Source organism: Protopterus annectens, chromosome 5.part0 (genome assembly GCF_019279795.1).
Source record: "Protopterus annectens isolate FY-2018-M chromosome 5.part0, PAN1.0, whole genome shotgun sequence".
Classification (NCBI taxonomy): Eukaryota; Metazoa; Chordata; order Ceratodontiformes; family Protopteridae; genus Protopterus; species Protopterus annectens.
In genome coordinates, this window is record NC_056735.1 from 400906899 (window position 1) to 400928553 (window position 21655).

General features: G+C 38.1%; 1 protein-coding gene across 3 annotated transcripts in view; it reads right to left on the reverse strand.

Moving 5' to 3' along the window:
• Positions 1-21655, reverse strand: part of F5 (coagulation factor V) — a 1256984-nt gene that overhangs the window by 729253 nt on the left and 506076 nt on the right. For all 3 annotated transcript variants that reach the window (XM_044072364.1, XM_044072363.1, XM_044072362.1), the window contains one exon: positions 462-673. In XM_044072364.1, the coding sequence (XP_043928299.1) occupies positions 462-673 (212 nt within the window). The remainder of the gene's footprint in view (positions 1-461; positions 674-21655) is intronic.

The following is a 21655-nucleotide window of genomic DNA, read 5'->3' on the forward strand; positions in this document are numbered from 1 at the left end:
TCCCAGTTAGGGGTCACCACAGCGGAGCTCTGGTCCACTAATGATTGGCAGTGGATTTTTACATGCCGAGTTTCCAGCCCGACACCCAACCTTCAAAGAAGGCACACCCATTCACACGTGCACCTACCTGCATGTCTTTAAATGTCACACAACCGCGGGGAGAACATGCAGACTCCACACAGAAGGTGCACCATCTCAGCCTTATAATCCAATGTGAAACAAAGTATTTTAGTTAAATTATTTGAAAATACTGTATGTAAACTGTATAATGCTACTAAAAAGAAAACAGATATTAATTACAGACTATAAACAGACATTATAAAAATCATTAAGAATGTGTTTGAATTTTAAATCAAATATATTTACTTTTTAAAATGGAAAATGCAATTTTAAAGCTACAATTTATGTCAGTTACGTCATTATAATATTAAAACAATATCAGGTTTCTTTATGTACTGTACCTGCAAACCTCTTGTATCCAGTGATTTAGTCTTACATATCAAAAGTGGTCCAATAAGCCCAGACGCAATGTCTCTTGTTACATCCACTGCACTATGATATAGTCTTGTGAGGCATCTCTGGTCCTTGGCTGTAGGTCCATCTTCTGGGTATACTATCCACTCATAGGTATAAACTTCCCCTGGTTGTACTTCACGCATTTGCATTTTAAGACCTATAGTTTTAAAGTAAAGATTCATAAAGGACATTACAGAGACTCACATTTCTACTTAATGAGTTCCAGTTAATAACTTCTCAGAGATTGTGATATCAACAGATTAATATATTAAAAAGTAACATTTATGAGGTAAGCTGATGGCCCTTAAGTAATTTTTTAAAAGGCAAAATAAAAAAATCTACTTGGACTTATGAACAGTATGAATATTGTGTGACATAGGTTACACTAGGTAGTCAAGATCACTAATGTATGACATTGTCTGTTCAGGTAATGCATAAATTAAAATTATCATTGGTAAAATAGTGGTCACTTCTGCTATGCCCTCTGTCCTTCTGGTCATATCACTTAGTAAAGCTAGAGAGGCATAAGGAGCAAAAGCATCATATCACCCCACCAGAATTTAACATCCAGTGACATTCATTTCTAGAATTCCCCTCCCCTAGACAGGTTTATATATAGCAGTACCAATTGTCAGGGATCTAAGTGTTTCTCTTTCCCTAATGATTATTGTACTGGTCAATGTTTAGGAACAATCCTCTCACCCTTTATATCAAAAAAGTGAATGCTTGTAGCTGGGGCACCCCTTTACTACAGTCCCTAATGTTTAAAATAATGCTTGTTCTCCAAGTCACCCCTTTACCATCACTCCTATTAAAATATTTCTTGTTATCCAATGGGCAGTCCTTATCTCTTCCTCCCTTTCTGTAGCCCTTGAAACCACATAAGCTTGCTCTAATACCCACACAGCTATGCAGGGCATACCAGAACAATTCATAAATATGCTGCATTATGCAGCAGCTGTACATGCGTTTGGGTTAAAATGGTGCTGTGGTTCTTGTTTGAGCTAACTTAGCTTACTGATACAGAGAGGAAGCTGCAGAACAGAGCCACAGGTAGACAGACAAAGTAATAAATGAGTCACAGCTTTTATGCCCTTGGTGTGCTACAAGCCACTGACAAAGTTGTGCCTGGTAATCATGGCAGGGGAACTGTCATAGTGCTGGGGCCACTGTTGTAATCTGAGCACTATCGATATACGGCACTGAACTAGCCCAGTGTTATGAAATCCCCATGAAACATCTTGCTGTTTTTAATGAAGTATTTTTATCTTATACAGTATTATATGGCACAAATCAGCTTACATTTCTAATGGTAGTTTGTACTACAACAGACTATTAGCTTAGGAATCACACCATCCTACCACTATTGCCATGGAATTGCATAAACCAACATGACAGACTTGTGACAATTTATATTACATAATAAAGATGCATGTAACTCACCCACTCTCAATGAAAAGTGCATCACCATAGATGTCTGGTCAGCAAATTGACTCAGCAGATAAAGTTACTGCCTCACAACACCAGTGTGTGGGATCCAGTCCTAACCTCCTGTCACTGTCTGTGTGAAGCGTGCATGTTCTTGCCATGTCTGAGCAGGTTTTCTAAGAGTTTTTCAGCTTCCTTCTGTCTCTTAAAAGCATGCAGGATGATTACCTAATCAAAATTATCCATCTCTATCAATATCAACATTTCTCTCCACCCTTGTGGCCTAGTTAAGAAAGGTCTAAGAAGGGCCAATTCACTTATCTTGTTAATGAATAGCTGAATTAAAAAGAACTGTTATCAGAAAAAATGTGTGCATTCTTCAGTTTCTTCAGTTTAGTTTATTGTAAATATATTGAACTATTAAGTTTGGCATAATGGTTAAGGTGTTTACTTCACAGACACAAGGTAGAAGGTTTGATTCTCACCTTTTAGAAAAACTGGTTAGGCTTAAAATAGCCCTCAAAGGCAGCCAGCCTAGTATTTACCTATGAACCTATGAACACAGTGTGCAGGCTGCATCAATGCAATCTCTGCATAATGAGCAGGACTCTGATCATAATTCATACAATAAAAGGAAAGCCATGAGAGGAAGAAAAAGATCTGTACATTATAATCTTTCCCAAATGGAATCCTGCTGTTCTGAATGAAAAGGCAGAGATGGCAGTGACACAGTGAATTTGGAATACAGAGAATGCCCCTGACTCTTACGTACTGTGTTAGTGAAATTGTAGCCTGAATATTGTTCTCATTCTTAGAGCTTATACAGGAAGATGGACACCACGCTCTTTTACAGTGTGCAGCAGAGGGCTACAGAAATGGTAATGCAAGTAGGAGACATGGATTATAAGGAAAAGCTCAGAGCACCGAAAATGTGCACAGAGCAAGATAGGAGATCTGATTCATTGCCATATCTACTGGTAACCTAGTAACATGAAAGGGAAGAAGGACAAAACTGGAGATGAGACAACTGTAGGGAGAACACTTTAAAAACAAGAGCCCTGGGAAGCATTTTATGTAGGTTAGGTTGCAATCTACATCTAGAAAAGAGGTTTAAGGCTGGTATTTATTGTTATTTGTACTAATGGGATAGGCGTATCCCTGATGTTTATGAATGAGTCTAGCAAAGGCAAGATTTAGGGAGGTCATTGATGTGTAAGGTCTTAAACATAATGAGATGCAAACAAAAAATTCTGTAATGCAGCGAATGCTGATGGGGTGTTCTTGCAATTCACAGTCCAGTATCTGTTTAGTACGCACAACCCTTACGGAACGTGGTGCTTCACCTTTCATATCTCACTCGTAATCCATGAACATGCCCCAAACCATGCATTCTGAAGTTTGTCCAAGTAAGCAGAGGCACTTCACTGACACACAAATGAAATATTTCCCCAAACAACCACTTTGGTAGATTGTCTAAGTATGCACAAGCACTAAAATGACACAAATTAAATTAATTTGTCCATCAATCATTTCAGCAGTTTGTCCAAGTATTCACAAGCACCAAAATGAAACACTTCCAAAGGATCCTTTCAGAAGTACGTCCAAGTGTGCACAAGCACCAAAATGAAACATTTCCCCACCATTCCCTTAAGCAGTATGCCCAAGAATGCACAGGCACCAAAATGTATCAGTTCACCACTGATACCATCAGCAGCATGTATAAGTATGCACAAGCACTTCACTGACTCCAAATGTATTTTTTCTCCAATGACCAAGTCTGCCCATGTATGCACAAGTAAGACTCCAAATCAAATATTTTACCTAGCAATCCCTTCAGTAGTCTGCTCATGTATGCAAGAACATCCCTGACTCCAAATGAAAACTCCCCTAATGACGTCTTTCAGCAGTCTGTCCATGTATGCACAAGAACAGCCCTGACACTAACTGAAAGCTTTTGTCAATGACCACTTCAGTGGTCTCCCCATGCATGCATAAGCATTTCACTGACTCCAAATGAAACATTTCCCTCAGCAACCCATTAAACAGTCTGCCCACGTATGCACAAGCACATCCCTGACACCAAATAAAACATTCTCCCCCATGAGCCTTTCAGTAGTCTGCTCAAGTGTGCATAACAACTACACTGGCACAAACTGGAACATTTCCTCCCAATGACCCCTTCAGTAGTCTACTCAAGTGTGCACAAGCACACCACTGGCACCAAATGAAACATTTCCCCCGGTGACCCCTTCAGTAGTCTGCCCACGTATGCACAAGCATGTCCCTGACTCCAAATGAAACATCTGCCTCAATGACCCATTAAACAGTCTGCCCATGTATGCACAAGCACATCCCTAGCACCAAATGAAACATTTTTCCCCATGAGCCCTTCAGTAGTCTGCTTAAGTGTGCACAAGCACTCCACTGGTACCAACTGAAACATTTTCCCCATTACCCCTTCAGCAGTCTGATCAAGTGCCCACAAGCACTACACTGGCACAAAATGAAACATTTCCCCCACAATGACCCCTTCAATAGTCTGCTCAAGTGTGGACAAGCACACCACAGGCACCAAATGAAACACCCCCCCCCCCATGACCCCTTCAGTAGACTGTCCATGTATGCACAAGCATGTCCCTGACACCAAATGAAACATTTTCATCAATGATCCCTTCAGCAATCTGTCCATGTATGCACAATCACTTCACTGACTCCAAATGAAACATTCCCCTCAATTATCCCGTCAGCAGTATGCCCATGTATGCACAAGAATGTCCCTGACTCTAAATGAAACATTCCCCCATTGTCCCCTTCAGTAGTCTGCCCATATATGCACAAGAATGTCCCTGATTCCAAATGAAAATTCCCTTAATGATCCCTTCTGTAGTCTGCCCATATATGCACAAGCATGCTCCTGACTTTAAATGAACCATTTCCCAAAGGACCCCTTCAGTAGTCTGCCCATTTATGCACAAGCATGTCCTTGACACCAAATTAAACATTTTCATCACTGATCCCTTAAAACATCTGTCAATGTATGCACAAGCATGTCTCAGACTCTTAATTAAACATTCCCCCCAATGATCCCTTCAGTAGTCTGCCCATGTATGCACAAGCACTTCACTGACTCCAAATGGAACATTCCTCCAATGACCACTTTAGTAGTCTCCCCATGTATGCACAAGCATATCCCTGACTCCAAATAAAACATTTTCCCACAGTGATCCCTTAAGTAGTCTGCCTATGTACACAAGCATGTCCCTAAATCCAAATGAAACATTTACCCCATGACCCCTTCAGTAGACTGTATATGTATGCACAAGCATATCCCTGACACAAAATTAAACATTTTCATGCAGTCTGTCCATGAATGTACAAGTGTGTCCCTGACTCCAAATGAAACATTTCCCACAACAACCCATTAACAGCCTGCTCATGTATGCACAAGCACATCCCTGACACCAAATGAAACATTTTCCCCCTGTGAGCCCTTCAGTAGTCTACTCAAGTGTACGCAAGCACTCCACTGGTACCAACTGAATCATTTCCCCCCATGACCCCTTCAGTAGTCTGCTCAAGTGAGCACAAGCACACCACAGGCACCAAATGAAACATTTCCCTGATGACCCCTTCAGCAATCTGTCCAGGTATGCACAAGCACTTTACTGACTCCAAATGAAACATTGCCCCCAATGATCCCTTCAGCAGTCTGCCAATGTATGCACAAGCATTTCCCTGAATCCAAATGAAACATTCCCCCAATGTCCCCTTCAGTAGTCTGCCCATGTATGCACAAGCATGTCCCTGACTCCAAATGAAACATTTCCCCCAATGGTCCCTTCTGCAGTCTGACCATGTATGCACAAGCATGTCTCTGACTCTAAATGAAACATTTCCGCCACTGATACCTTCAGTAATCTGCCAATGTGTGCACAAGCATGTCCCTGACACCAAATGAAACATTTTCATCAATGATCCCTTCAACAATCTGTCTGTCCATGTATGCACAAGCACTTCACCGACTCCAAATGAAACATTCCCCCAACGATCCCTTCAGCAGTTTGCCCATGTATGCACAAGCATGTCCTTGACTCCAAATGAAACATTTCCTTCAATGACCCCTTCAGTAGTCTGCCCATGTATGCAAAAGCACTTCACAGACTCCAAATGAATCATTCCCCCAATGACCCCTTAAATAGTCTGCCCATGTAAGCACAAGCATATCCCTGACTCCATATGAAACATTTCCCCAATGATCCCTTCAGTAGTCTGCCCATGTATGCACAAGCATGTCCCTGACACCAAGTGAAACATTTTCATCAATGATTCCTTCAACATTCTGTCCATGTATGCACAAACACTTTGCTGACTCCAAATGAAGCATTCTCCCCAAATATCCATTCAGTAGTCTGCTCATGTATTCATACGCATGTCCCTGACTCCAAATAAAACATTTCCTCCATGACCCCTTCAGTAGACTGTGCAGGTATGAACAAGCATATCCCTGACACCAAATGAAAAAAAATTCATCAATGATCCCTTCAGCAGTCTGTCCATGTATGCACAAGCATGTCCTTGAATCCAAATGGAACATTCCCCCCAGTGATCCCTTCAGCAATCTGCCCATATATGCACAAGCACTTCACTGACTCCAAATGAAGCATACCCCCAATGACCCCTTCAGTAGTCTGCCCATATATGCACAAGCATGTCCTTGACTCCAAATGAAACATTTCCCCCAATGACCCATTAAACAGTCTGCCCATGTATGCACAAGCACATCCCTGACACCAAATGAAACATTTTCCTCCAATTAACCCTTCAGTAGTCTGCTCAAGTGTGCACAAGCACTCTACTGTTACCAACTGAAACATTTCCCCCATGACCTCTTCAGTAGTCTTTTCAAGTGTGCACAAGCACTCCACTGGCACAAAATGAAACACTTCCCCACAATGACCCCTTCAGTAATCTGCTGAAGTGTGCACAAGCACACCACAGGCACCAAATGAAACCCCTCCCCCTGTGACCCCATCAGTAGTCTGCGCACGTATGCACAACTATGTCTCTGACTCCAAATGTAACATTTCCCCCAACGATCCCTTCAGAAGTCTGCCCATGTATGCACAAGCATGTCCCTGACTCTAAATGACACATTTCCCTCACTGATCCCTTCAGTAGGCTACCCCTGTATGCACAAGCATGTCCCTGACACCAAAAGAAATACTTTCATCAATGATCCCTTTGAACAATCTGTCCATGTATGCACATGCACTTCACTGACTCCAAATGAAACATTCCCCCCAATGATCCCTTCAGCAGTCTGCCCATGTATGCACAAGCATGTCCCTGACTCCAAATGAAACATTTCCCCCAATGATCCCTTCCATAGTCTGCTCATGCATGCACAAGCATGTCCCTGACTCTAAATGAATAATTTCCACCAATGATCCCTTCAGTAGTTTGCCCATGTATGCACAAGGATGCCCCTGACACCAAATGAAACATTTTCATCAATGATTCCTTCAACAATCTGTCCATGTATGCACAAGCACTTCACCGACTCAATCCCTTCAGCAGACTGCCTGTGTATGCACAAGCGTGTCCTTGTCTCCAAATGAAACATTTCCTCCAATCACCCCTTCAGTAGTCCGCCTATGTATGCACAAGCACTTCACTGACTCCAAATGAAACATTCCCCCAATGACCCCTTCAGTAGTTTGCCCATGTATGCACAAGCATATCCTTGACTCCAAATGAAATATTTTCCCCCAGTGATCCCTTAAGTAGTCTGCCCATGTATGTACAAGCACATCACTGACTCAAAATGAAACATTCCCCCAATGACGCCTTAAATATTCTGCCCATGTATGAAAGATTTTTATCAATGATCCCTTAAACAATCTGTCCATATACGCACAAGCATTTTACTGATTCTAAGTGAAGTAGTCCCCAATGATCCCTTCAGCAGTCTGCCCATGTATGCACAAGCATGTCCCTGACTCAAATTGAAACATTTCCCCCATGACCCCTTCAGTAGACTGTGCATGTATGCACAAGCATATCGCTGACACCAAATGAAACATTTTCATCAATGATCCCTTCAGCAGTCTGTCCATGTACGCACAAGCATGTCCCTGACTCCAAATGAAATATTCTCAGTGATCCCTTCAGCAGTCTGCCCACGTATGCACAAACATGTCCCTGACTCCAAATGAAACCCAGTGATCCCTTCAGTAGTCTGCCTACGTATGCACAAGCATGTCCCTGACACCAAATAAAATCTTTGCTCCAGTGATGTCCCTTCAGTAGTCTGCCCATGTATGCACAAGCACGTCATTGACTCTAAATGAAAGATTTTGTCCAACAAACTCTTCTGCAGTCTGCCCCAGTATGCACAAAACCTCTGAACAAGATTTCCAAGTTTAATAGTGGTTTCAGTCAACAATACAACAAATGGAGAATTAAAACTACATCTATGCTGCTCTCATAGTCAAAAAAGCTAAATACCAGCCAACAAAGATCCAAAGAGGTGGTGGCTGCAGCTCCATTCAGCTGACTAGAGACCAGGGAAGTGAAGGATTAACTTGGGTCAACTTCTCCACAAATAAATATATAGCCTCAGCCCAGGGGTGTAACCATAAATGTACATTTCCACTCAAACCTAATGTTGTTGCCCACACCACCCACTTGTCATTTTAAAAATGTACTCAACCCTCAAAATGCTACCCCCAGGCATATAGGAAGTAATAAACTTATAGGAATCATTTAATTAAATATAACCAGCCAGAAGTGTCTTCTTACACCTTAAAGTTTGTTGCCCGTGGTACTTCAAATTCAATTGTTAGGTTTACCTTTGATTATATCATCCCTTTGCTTTCTGAAGAATAAGATGCAGGTTGTTCTTTTTTAAAACAGGTTTATTCAATGATGGATAAGTGCAGTAGCATAACTGTTTTTCTGATATGAGTACCACAGTCAAACAACATGAATTTTTATAGCCAGTAAAAAAGTGGGTGGGGTCATTGCACAAGCGTTTGATAGGATGAAAGCCATGGCATGCAGTTGGTGGAGGTGGTTATGCTCTACTTGAATAATATGAATAAGTGACCAATTACATTCTAAGACTTGCCATTTGGCATCTGATCCTGTCTTTGTAGGGGAACAGATTTTAAATAATTCCAAATGTTTTAATAACATATTTAAACAAAGGGTTACCGGTGTGTAAAATAAAGCTCTTTTGCATAATATGCTTCCTCAGATTCATCTTTAACAAAGTGCACACAGTAGTAAATTTAGATTATTTAGTAAGAATGGTCAATAAAAAAAAATTAATAATGGGCAAATCATTACGTAGAATGAATCTTGTTTCACAATTGAAGTCCTCGCTTTTTTAACGCTTGTTATAACTTGAGTAAACTTTAGTAAACTTCATTAATGGTTTAGCTCTTAATTTGACATTATTAGTAGGAGTCCTTGCTACTTATCCATTTGTATGAGGTCTGGTCATACAGGTGTCCTGATTCTAGTACGGTAACCTTATTTGTTTTTTTATTTAAACAAGAAACATCTTTATTAAATTATGGCTTATGACATAGATGATCATACATTTATATAAATGAAAACGAACAATATTGACATTTTCACTTGCAAACATACATCACCTATAATCTTCTATACAGTCATTGTTAGTCAGATGTTACAGATCTCATTCAATTCCTGCCTTCCTTTAAACCTCGTTCCTCCTTCAAAACATTATTTTGCATGTATTATTCCAACAATTCCCATTTTTTTAATGTAATTTACTCCTACCCTTTTCTAACGATCCCACCTCCAGTTCTTTTATCTCTGTTACTATTTTCACTACTTCTACTATGGTTTTCAAGACTGTGATTTACATTTTCTAGTAAGTGCTTTTTTGACAGCCACCAGAATTAAACTCAGCAAGGCCTTACTATATCTAGACAATTCCAATTCTGTATCACAGCTCAAAAAATCACTTCCTTAGTTAAACCAATTTGCTCAGCCATTATTTCTGACAGAGTAGTCTGTAGGGAAATGTAAAGTTCGCTAACTCATTACACTCACCAAATTTGTTACCAATTACCTCTTTCTTCCACACCACCACCATATGCGATCTACCTAAGGAAAAATTCTTTGGAGTCTGCTTGGGGTAAAACAATACATATACAAACATTGCCAAGCAAAGATCCTAACGTTCTAGATTCTCTTGATATTGGGGTGCTATGCCTAAATCCTCCTATTGTTTCTTTGTGAATTGCTTTTCCATTCTGTCTTCCCAATCCCTTCTATCCTCCTCTGATTGATTTCTATAGTTATTATGCAATAGTTTATATGTCCCTTTTTTAACAGCAGCTTCTGTTCTAGATTCTATCAGTTCTGGTCTTTCACTTAGGATCCCTCTATTCCTTTCTGTTTTCCTAAACTCTGATATTAATCCTTTAGTGTGGTAACTTTATTGTTAGTATGACAGGAAAATTAGCAAGTATGAAATGTACTTTAAAACATTCCACATAATAGTCAATTATCTAGAGCAGGCTCAAAATGGACTAAAAAAATTACAAAAATATACAATGTAAAAAATGGATTTAATAGCTTTTGTGATTAAGTTTCCTTAAGTTTGACATACTTTTAATGGACCACAAGATGTTTATTCCTAGCTTTTAAAAAAAACATTACCTTTAAGATGCCAACTAAGTTCTCTCTTTTCCAAAAACATTTATTTTGCCATGGAGGAGCTCTCTTTCCACTGTTTCCAGCATATGAATTATAAAATGTGTATGCTTTGGGAAATCAAGGCAGTGTTTGGCTAACAGATTCTTTAGAACTTTTAATTTAATATCAGAAATATGGTGTACCATTCAGACTTTTAGGAGACTGACAGTTTTTCCTACGTAGAAACTGTTACAAAGTGTACATTGTGCCCGGTAAATGACCATTTCAACACTGCAATCACTTCTAGAAGAGCTGTCATATTTTTTGCCAATACTAGAACAATTAAACTAATTTTTCCCACTTTACTAGGACAATTAAATGATTTTTCCCACTTATCAGCTCACAAAATCTGCAGTCCGGTGGTCTGTATTTAAGACTTTCTCTGTGTTGTTTTTGGATTGTTTCTTCGCTTCAAGGTAGTATCAAATGATTTTCCGCTTCTTAAAGGCAAACTTTGGTGTTCAACCAAGGACTCTTTCTAACTGCTTATTGATGATAATTTGTTTATTTTATTTCTTTATAGTCTATGGTATAACTGAGTACCATGATGTATTTTATTCTTTCTTCCTGTGGGTCTATGTAGAGTCATCTCTATTCCCAGTCTGTGGTGCCAAAAAGGGAAGGGTCATTACTGAGTTTTGTATTCCTGATGGGGTCACAGATTTTGTTGAGAACTTTTTTGCAGTAGTCTCTTGCCAATAAGTCTTTTTCTAGGTTGATTAGGTTTAGTGTAAAGTTCATGGTAGCTTTGGAAACACAGGTGATCCTCATCCCTTGAGATTTGACCACATTTCTCTTGGTAATATATAGGTGCATGCTCTTGTAATGAAGTAATTAGTTTACACTGGTGGGGTTCCTGTACAGATTGTTGCACTGTGTTTTGGATGACAGATTCTTGGTAATAGTCAGGTCTAGATAGTTTACAGAGCCACAGCTGTACTTAGTCATAAATCCTAGAAAGGTGGTGGAGTTTTTAATATGAGTGTAGAATTCTAAGAGCTCCATGTCTTCTCCATCCTATATGATAAATATATCATCTATAAACCTTGGGTAACATTTCATATGCCTGTAGAATCTGGAACTGTATATAAAATCTTCCTTCCACTTTCCCAATGTAGTATTAATTAGGCTGGGAGCCATGGCTGCTCCCACTGCTACCCTGGTAAATTGCCTGTAGCATTTGCTTTTGAATAGAAAATAATAATTGTTGGGGAAAATGTCCAGACATTTTTCTAAAACATTCAGATCTCCAGGGAGTAAAGCTCTATCTTTTGAACAGGCTTTTGGTTCTGGTTGCATGCAGGACTGAAATGGGAGGACAGTACACGGGCCCTCAAAATCTATGGTGGCAAGTGTTGTTTAAAGGTGGAGCTCAAAATCTTATTTTCCAAGAAAATCTAAGGAGTCTAGTATGAAAGATCTGTTGCTTTCTCCCAGGCATTTAATTTCAACTTTAAGGCAGATGGAAATCAGCTCTGTAAATGAGACACTGTTAATAATAACTGGTCTATAAGGTGGGTCCAGGACATTTTGGCGTGGTTTTGGGATTACACAAAAATTGGGTATTCTGGTATGGTAAAGAACTCAATCAGTTTGCAGCTTATAAGATTCACTTCATAAACTTTTTCTAACTGTTGGTAAATGAGTTTTTAGGCTACTTTCACATGCACAAGATTGATTTTGTCATAAAACTGTTGAATGTCCAGAATAAATTCAATTTTGTTGTTATAACTGTCTATATCAGTAATTAAAATACTCCAGCCCTTATGAGCCTTCATAATTTGGAGTGATTTGTTACTACTTAGAATTTTTGGGCTTGTATTTTATTTTTCTCTAGACTGTAAAATCATTTATTTGGGTATCTTTTCAGTATGCTTCTGATGTCCCCCTCAAACCAGCTTTCAAAGGCTGTTGTTGTTGGGTGGATAAGGGGACAAAAGTCACTAGGCTGCCCCCACTTTTGAACCCTCCCATTGCTGTTATTATTATTGATACAGCTTCTTGCAAGAGGACACATTACTTTCAACTGTTACAATTTAAACCAATAAAAAGCTATTTTAGAGGTGTGGTTCTTTCATACAAACATTATTTATATACCTCTACTGTAAATGTTCATTTACTCAGTCCTAAACATTCTATGCTTTTTGAGTGCTGAAGTTTCAAAGAGATGCTCAGAAGAAATGTACTCATTGAGTACACTGAGTATGTTTAGCTACACTCTTGCCTAGGCTTACTGACAGCGAGTTGAAGAAGAAGCCTTTCAGGTGGTCAGAGAAGCTGGACTGCACAGGGGACTGGATAATTGAAAAACAGGGCTGGTTGACTAGAGGCTGTAGTGATCTTACCTGACAATAACAGGAATGATTAGGTAAAGGTGAACTGAAACCAAAAGATGAAAGGCTATCAATGGCGGTCCAGGACAGTGGACTACATACATGTTAGCTTACAAAGTCCATTGAAAACTTTGGAGAAACAGACAAATGCAGGCTTTGTAAAACAAAACTGAAAACAGTCACACATCTTGCTGCTGGCAGTGATACACTCACAACAGAGGGTCTTTATACTTGAAATTTATAATAATGTAGTAAGACTGTTACATTAGGGATTGTGCAAACCTTACAATAAAGAAGTAGCTTTGAAGTGCAGGAAACATGAACCCCAAGCCATCAAAGATAATGTTGAAGATTATAACACATGGGATCACCCAGTACCAACAGTTCCATAAACAGATACAAGAAAAACAGATAAGGTAGTCTATGAAAAAAGACAAAAGTAGCACTGATCACTAAATTTGCCCTACCCTGACTACAGCATCTTACATACAGAGAGACACAAAGTCATAAAATACCAAGATTTGTAAGCAGAAAGGAGAGCAATGTAGACGAAAGACACCCATAACATTCCAACAGCACTAGGAGCAACAAGAATGATAAAAAAGGATTTACAATCATACTTAAATATGCTGCCATTATATGTAACCCTGTATGAATTATAGAAGGAGGCATTTTTGGACATAATGCGGGTACTCAAAGACCACTACTGGCTTACATCAAAGACTGAAACAATACTAATTTCATGAACTCTAATCATATACTGACTTAGGAATTGGGTTCCAATCTTGACATGACATCAGAAACCCAAAAAAAATGTAGAAACTAAACCAAGACAAAAACACAATAATTTATCACTTTTGCCTTTGTTTAAATTATTAATTTTGTATCCCAAAAATATTTGAAACTGTCTCAAAATGTTCCACAACACTGTAATGTCCTTTTCTAGTTTTGTCAGGTATAAAATAATATTATCTGCAAACAGAGCCAGCTTTTCTTGACTACCATACCAATGATATCCTTGAATATTGGAGTCTCTTATTTTCTTTGCAAACAGTTCTAAATATAATACAAATAACAAAGGGAGAGGGAATACCCCTGCCTGGTTCTTCTGCTCAAGAAGAAATTATCAGAGAGGATTCCACCCACTTTAATTTTTACCTAAAATCACTCATATATCCTCCTAATCCACCTTATAATTTTATCAGGCAATGCAAATGCTTCCATTACCCTGCTCATAAAGTCCCAGCTTACTGTGTCAAATGCTTTCTCTGAATCAAGACCCACCAACAACAGTGGTATTTTCTTACATTCTGCTTCCCTCATGATCACCAGTGTTCTGTTAATGTTGGCAAATGTTTGCCTCCCCTCCGCAACACCACATTGATCCATATCTATCAATTTTGTCAGCACTTTTGCCATTCATTTAGCCATTATAGACATAGACACTTTATAATCATGGTTTAGTATTGAAATGGGCCTGTATGAAGCTGGATCTGATGGCTCTTTACCCTCTTTAGGTATTACAGCCACCACTGCTTTCTTCTAGGATGTTGGTACATCTCTTCCTCTTTAAATACTGTTAAACAAAACCTTCCAGATCTTCATCAGTTTTTTTCCTCCTAGCTTCCAAACATCCACATAAATATCATCTATTCCTGGATAGTTTCCTGTAGATTGGTTATACATCACCATTTTTATCTAATCTCCTCCTATCTTAACTGTTAGTAATTGAGCCTCATTTACCTCTAACCTTGGCATATTTAATTCTTCCATAAACATTTCCATTGGTACATTTTCTTGATTTCCATATTTCTCTGCTTTATACAGACTTTCATTGAATTTCTGAAATATTTATAGGATCATAGGAGATTACTAGGCTAATGGCCCTGGGGCCCTTACAAGCCTAGCCAAGAGTTTAGATATATTTTTAGAATACGTTTCTACATTCTTTAATAGCTCCTGAATAATTTCCACTACCCACTCCTTAAATACCTCTCTTTCAACAGATAGGTAGGAAAGATATCAGTGTCTCATTTTATTTCCCTGTGTTTTTATTTTAATTATTATTGGGGCATGATCTGAAATAGTTATTGGGTGCTTATCAAGAATTGCAATTAAACTCATGTTCCTTGAAATGTAAATTCTGCCCAGTTTAGCCTAATTTTTGCATACTGGAGAATACTATGTAAATTCACTCCAAGCTCCTAGTACCGAATTCACATCATCCATGTGAAATATTTTCATATATTTCTTCAAAAATCTACTCTCCTTTGTTATATTTTCCCTTCTGGGCTCCCCAGACGGTCAATGTTGCAGATCAAATTCCCGTCTCCACCTATAAGTAATATTCCTTGTTGAAAACTGATTATTTCTCCCAGAATTTTCTTAAGCCCTATTATAGCAGTTTTCAGTGAAATATACAAATATGCCAGTGTAATCCTCCCCAAATTCACATGTTCAGTTCTTTCCAAATGTGTCTTCTGTAGCATAGCTAATTGCACTGTACATTTTTAACATAGTTCAGTACTCTTTCTTTTTTGTATTTATCTGTGACACCATTGACATTTAAAGACATCACAGAAAGCATCAATATATTAAAAAGTTATTATTCCTACCTTTTATGTATAACAGCTTTTTTGTTAAATATATAGTTCCATCTTTTGTGTTACAAGCATACACTGGCATATTTTAGGGGAGTATTGGGGGGCTGTTTGTTTCTTTGAGAGTTTTCACTAAAACAAACAGTTTTGCATGATGTGACATAGATTCAAATGGATATGACAACAAAGAACTGTATAAAAGATCAACCTGCCAAAGATGAGTTCATAGGTAGCTACTAAGCCATCAGCCCACGGGTCTAAGTAAGCCTAGCCAACAAGGTTCCCTGGTTTACGCCACCCAAGAAAGTTAATTTCCTGTGCCCCTGTTGAGCAGAGCCACAGAAGTGATCCCTGGGGTGTATTTCCTATTTCCCATCCACTCATCAAGATTTTTCTTGAAGAATGCTAATAAGGAACTTGCTTGACGTAGATGGGTAGCTTGTTCCAGAGTATAGGAAGTCTCTGGGACAGAAATCTATCCCTCCAGCATGTCCTGTGTATTGTGGTGGCAAGGTTTAGGTCCCTTGCATGTGTAGCTCAGAGGGAATGGGATTTCTTAAGGTGGAGCATGTCCAACAGCTCTGGGTTTAACATAGCTTTATATGTTAGGCGGAGATCTCCTCGGAGTAGGCGATATGCTACAGAGTAAAGCTGGAGTTTTTTGAGACGGTCAGTGTAGGGCATCTGTTTGAGGCCAGTAATCCTCTTTGTGAGGTACTTCAGTGGCCTTTCCAGCTGCTGCAGATGTCTTGTGAGGTACATTCCAAAAGGGGCATTGTACTCTACAATGGGGCTAATGAGTGCCGAGTAGAGGGGAACAATGTCCTCTTTTTTCCTGGATGAGAACCCTTTTGTGATGAGGTGTGCCACATAGAAGGATTTCCTGACTACTGTGGCGATGTGATTATCAAAGAAGAGACTACTGTCCACTTGGGTCTCTTATCACACATTCAACATTAAGTAGACTGCCGTTTATGTGGTAGTTCATGGGTACAGAGTTTTTACCAAAGGGGATGACAATGCACTTTTTGGCATTGAGCTTGAGGCCATGCCACTGACACCAGGCATCTGTCTCAGTGAGGCCCTTCTGTAGGATGTCCACATCATTTGTGGACTCAACTATAGCTCCTAGTTTGCAGTCATCTGCGAACTTCATTAGCCAGAGGCCTTCTGTGTTAGCCTGTACTTCAGAGAAGTAGATACCAAACAGGAGAGGTCCCAGGACTGAACCCTGTGGTACTCCACTTGTCACTGGTTTGAAGTCAGATTTGGAGTCTGCAACTTTTACAGTGTGGGTTCTGTCAGTGAGCCAGTTGGTAACCCATCTTGTGACATGGGGATTTATACCTAGTTTAGTGAGTTTAGCTATAATTCCAGAATAGAGGATGGTGTCAAAAGCCTTGGCGAGATCAAGATTGGCTGTGTGAACAAACTTACCCTCGTCTATGGCTTTGGTGACTGCCTCAAAGAAGTCGATCAGATTCAAAAGTCATGATCTGCCTTTCACAAACCCGAACTGGGTGGGGTCCAGAGTGTTGTATAAACTAATCTAATTTTTGTTTTCCTGCAGAATAAGCTCCTGAAAGGTAAGATTTTTTTTTTATTTTCATCTCTGTCTTTATAATAACTAATGGAATGAGAGTGGGAAGGAATTTATTTTTGAGAAAATATATGTCATTGAGCGTGAGAATGGGTTTTTGCAAATAAGAAATTTGTACTTGTAGTGCATGAATGGAAATGTGAGGGGGTTCTTTGCAAAATTCACTTTGCAAGAGGTAGTTTTTAGAGGTATGAGAGTGGGTCTTGCAGAGCAAAGAATTCTGCACATTGGTGTGAATGACTAGAAGCATGAGAGTGGGGCTTTTTACAAGTAAAATACAAAAAGGTATTATGCGTGAAAGTGAATAACTAACATCTAATTCTGGCTAAAATCGACTTATTTCTCTAAAAATGGGATCAAAATCTTGTACCATAAAAGAAACAAAACAGAGCACTCCAGCAAAATATATGTTCCAACATTACAACAGGAAAAGTTGCAAATCTATAAAAGTAAAACAAATTAACAGAAAACAATGATAAGCTATTTTTTCCCCTTCTGGGAAGCTTTGATAAAAACATTTTAGTTAAGCTGCAGAAGAGATTAAGCGAAAAAGGCAATAAAGTACCTGTAAGCTGCTGGTCAGCTTTTTAATGCATGGCAAGTAAACATATATATATATATATATATATATATATATATATATATATATATATATATATATATCTGTGTGTATATATATATATATATATATATATATATATATATATCTGTGTGTGTGTATATATATATATATATATATATATATATATATATATATATATATATATATATATATATGTGTGTGTGTGTGTGTGTGTATAAATAAATAGTACAAAGTTTAAAACACAATACAGCAAACTAAAAACTCAGTTAAATACAGTATGGCTGTGGTCAGCAGTGAATTTTTCAGAGTATCCTAGATTCCCTTCCTTTAATAAGAACAAATCCTGCAAAATATGCCAGAATACTTAGGGTTCTTCTTCAGTTATAAGCTTGACCAGAGGATGAAAATCAGCTGCTTGTCTAGAATATCCTTTGGCAACCCCCTGCCTGTAAAGAGAGTAGATAAGATAGCCTTCAACAAAGTATTTCAACTATTTCCCTTAAAACAAAAAGGTCCTTTTGTTGATATTAAAGTAAATAATAGTAAAGTCCCATCTTTGATCGATACAGGTACCAGTAGATCCACGCTATGAAAGTGTTAAAAGTCCTTTTAAAATATAAAGAAACAGAAAATATCCCTATGCAGATAGTATCCTTAAATAAAAGCATGCTTTCCTTGTCAGTACTTCTGCACCTTTAAATCTTTTAGGCGAAAATTTGCTTTGCAAACTACAGTGCACTATATTCAATAGAGTATATTTGAAACTTCCTGACACATCTCCATTTACACCGTTCTGCTTAAGCATAGATACTTTAGAGGAGAAATTATTTTTTTCCAAAATACTGACAGTAATTAAAATAGTGAATTAGAACTTTGGAATCTTTATCATCTCACATCTGGACAACTCCTAAAAATGACGTAGGATTAATTATAAATGCACTATCACTATCTGTTCAAATAACTTTAAAATCTAATGTCTTCCAGCCATACCTCAGTATCCTCTCTGTGCTGTAGCTGAGTCTGGAATAAAATTAGTAGCGTGGGTTCTGTTTTGATGCAAGAATCATAATACCCAAGAACAGCCCATATAATACCCCTAATTTATCTGTAAAGAAACTATCTAAAGAGTCTTACAGATTTGTAGAAGACCTAAAGTTGTAAATTCAGTAGTTATACCTTCTTTCTCTATTGTCCTTTCAACTATTCTTAGCTCCATATCACCTTCTGCCACTACCTTTTCAGTTATAAATATTTCCTCAGCTTTCTCTATTCCCATTCATCCACCCAGCCAGTACTTGTTAACTTTCACCTATAGAGGGCAGCAATATACTGACACACTTACCACAGAGTTATGCATCGGCTCCTACTTTATTTTCTAGAGAAATAAAGGACTGATAAAAATACAATTTCCCTGTGGGTTTGTACCTATACAGTACGCAGATCCTTTACTTTTAGATTCTAATTCTTGGACTGCTTGTCAGACACTGTTTGTATACTTTCCACCTTAGCTAACTTGGGCTTTAAAGTTAATAGAAAATAAAGTTCTTCTGTAAATTCCATACTGTTTTGTATGAAACAGTCAGAGATCGGATACTTAACTATTCAGGGTGTGCAAACATATTATGCTAGAGATGGGAAAATGGCTTTGGTAAAAAAAAAAATGTTTTCATATCTGGCATTACTGTTTGTTGATTGAGTTGTTTGTTACCGTTTCTTTGTGCTGCTTTAATGTGCGACTGATCTTTTTGTTGTTTGTGTAAAGTTTGACTGTAGAGAGACAGACTGAGAAAAATGAAAACAAAGATAAGTAAGCAGGATCAAATCCCTGAAAAGGGAACACCTGCATATTTTATGTATTGAATTATGGTAAAGAAAGTTGTATTTGAGTGGTTTCAACTTACTAGGAATTACTCTGGTGGGTTATTTCTATTTAATGGAACTTACGATAAGGATAAATTAATGAAATTGAAAGGTATTTTTTTAAAGAAAAGAAAACAAAGGAAGTAGGGAACAAATGGCAGTATTTTATTCTTTGTACACTGAAGTGCCTAAAAGGAAAAAGAAGTCAGCATTAAGGGGGGTTACAGGATGTTAATAAAACTGTTGCAACAGGTAAAGAGGTTAAAAGGCAGTACAAACCAGTAAAATGGGATCCCTTTATCCTGTTCGCCAGGTTTGGAAGAAAAAAATAACTAAGGATGTCTTTCTCAGACCTATGCATTTTTGAACACAAGGTTAATGTGGTACTGTTAAAGTAGCTTTAGGACTGCTAGCCCAAAGGCATAATAAATGATTCAGACCGTGGCTTATTATAGCACAAAGTTGAATTCATTGTCGGACGGCCTTTCCCCATGCCTCAGAAATGTAACCATAACTACCAAGCTGGTTCTTACAGCAGTAGCATTTTTTTGCAATTTCACATTCCATGCATATGCAGGAACCAACTACAATTCAGTACATTTTTAAATTACTTTACTTAATAACCTTTCTTTGCAGATCGTTTACCCACCTTGGCATCCAGCTTCACTCATCATATGGCAAATGAGGAAAAAAATGGATGACTGCCTTTTAATTACTAACCATTTGTTTCCTGACCAGACCTACAAGACATTCCATTACAGAATCCTGATCTGATTTTATTCGTTGATGGATCATGTATCAGGAAAGAAAATGGACTACGTGTAGCAGCATTTTTTTGTCTGTGCTGAAAATAAGATTTTTTACTAACTGGACAGTTACATGGACAAGTTTCAGCTTAAACTGCTGAATTAGTAGCTGCAGTAATACTGAAGCCTGTAAACTAGCTACCACATCAGACTGTTACTATTTATCAGACTCCTTGCTCCTACCCTCCTGTATTGCTGTACAATACCTTTTACACTTTATTTTCTTACAGTGCAGAAAATATTAGCTGCCTTGTTAAATCCTATTCAAGTTTCCTTTTTGTAGCCTTTGGAAATTGATAACGTATTTATTTCTGTGCCAAGAATTTTGTCTTTTCAGCTGCCAACTCTGGAAAGGTAAGGTGGATCCGTGATAGCTGCTGTCACTCCCCAGACTTACTACTTCTACCTCAATTGGCATGGGCTTATCATTTGCTTTCCTATCTGGGGAAAAAAAAACAGTCTTGAAACAGATTTTAACTGATTGGTATGCTCCTTACACTTCCAAAGCTATTCAGCACCTAGTAAGTACCTGTTATATTTGTTTGTCTTATAATATTTCTAAAACTGCACGTCCCTGCACAGCATATCAGGAAACATGGGGACCTTTTTATTGTGTGCAGATAGATTTCATAAAGTTACTTGTATGTGTTAGATTTAAATATGTTTGGCATTAACTGACTTTTTTTTTCTGTATGGGTTAAAGCATACCCATGTGTCAAGAACAATGCAATCACTGATTCTAAGAAATTCTCTACAAGTTTATTTTGTTGTACCATACTGCCTTCAGTCTTTTAACAGGTTTCAAAACAGAATTAATGACACCTACAAACAGACCACTGTCATCAACCAATCAGAGTTAATACAGTAAAATATTTATTGAGACATTATTATGTTTCACTGTATTGATTGCATGAACGTAACATCATCTACAGGAACATAGTCATCGTTTTCTTTAAAAATAGAATTATAATTGCTGTTCAACAGATTTGTAAACTTTTTGATTATTACTGTTCAGTGCCACTGCCAGCATATATCACAAGCTTCAGGAATTGTAAAGAAAATAAATTAGACCATAAAAATTAAGCTAGCTAAACTTACTGCTGAGACAAGATTTAAGTGACCAGATGCATTATACTTATTTACCATTAAAAGTGCAACATGTGTACTTAAAAAGTTTTTCCCTCATGAATGCCAGC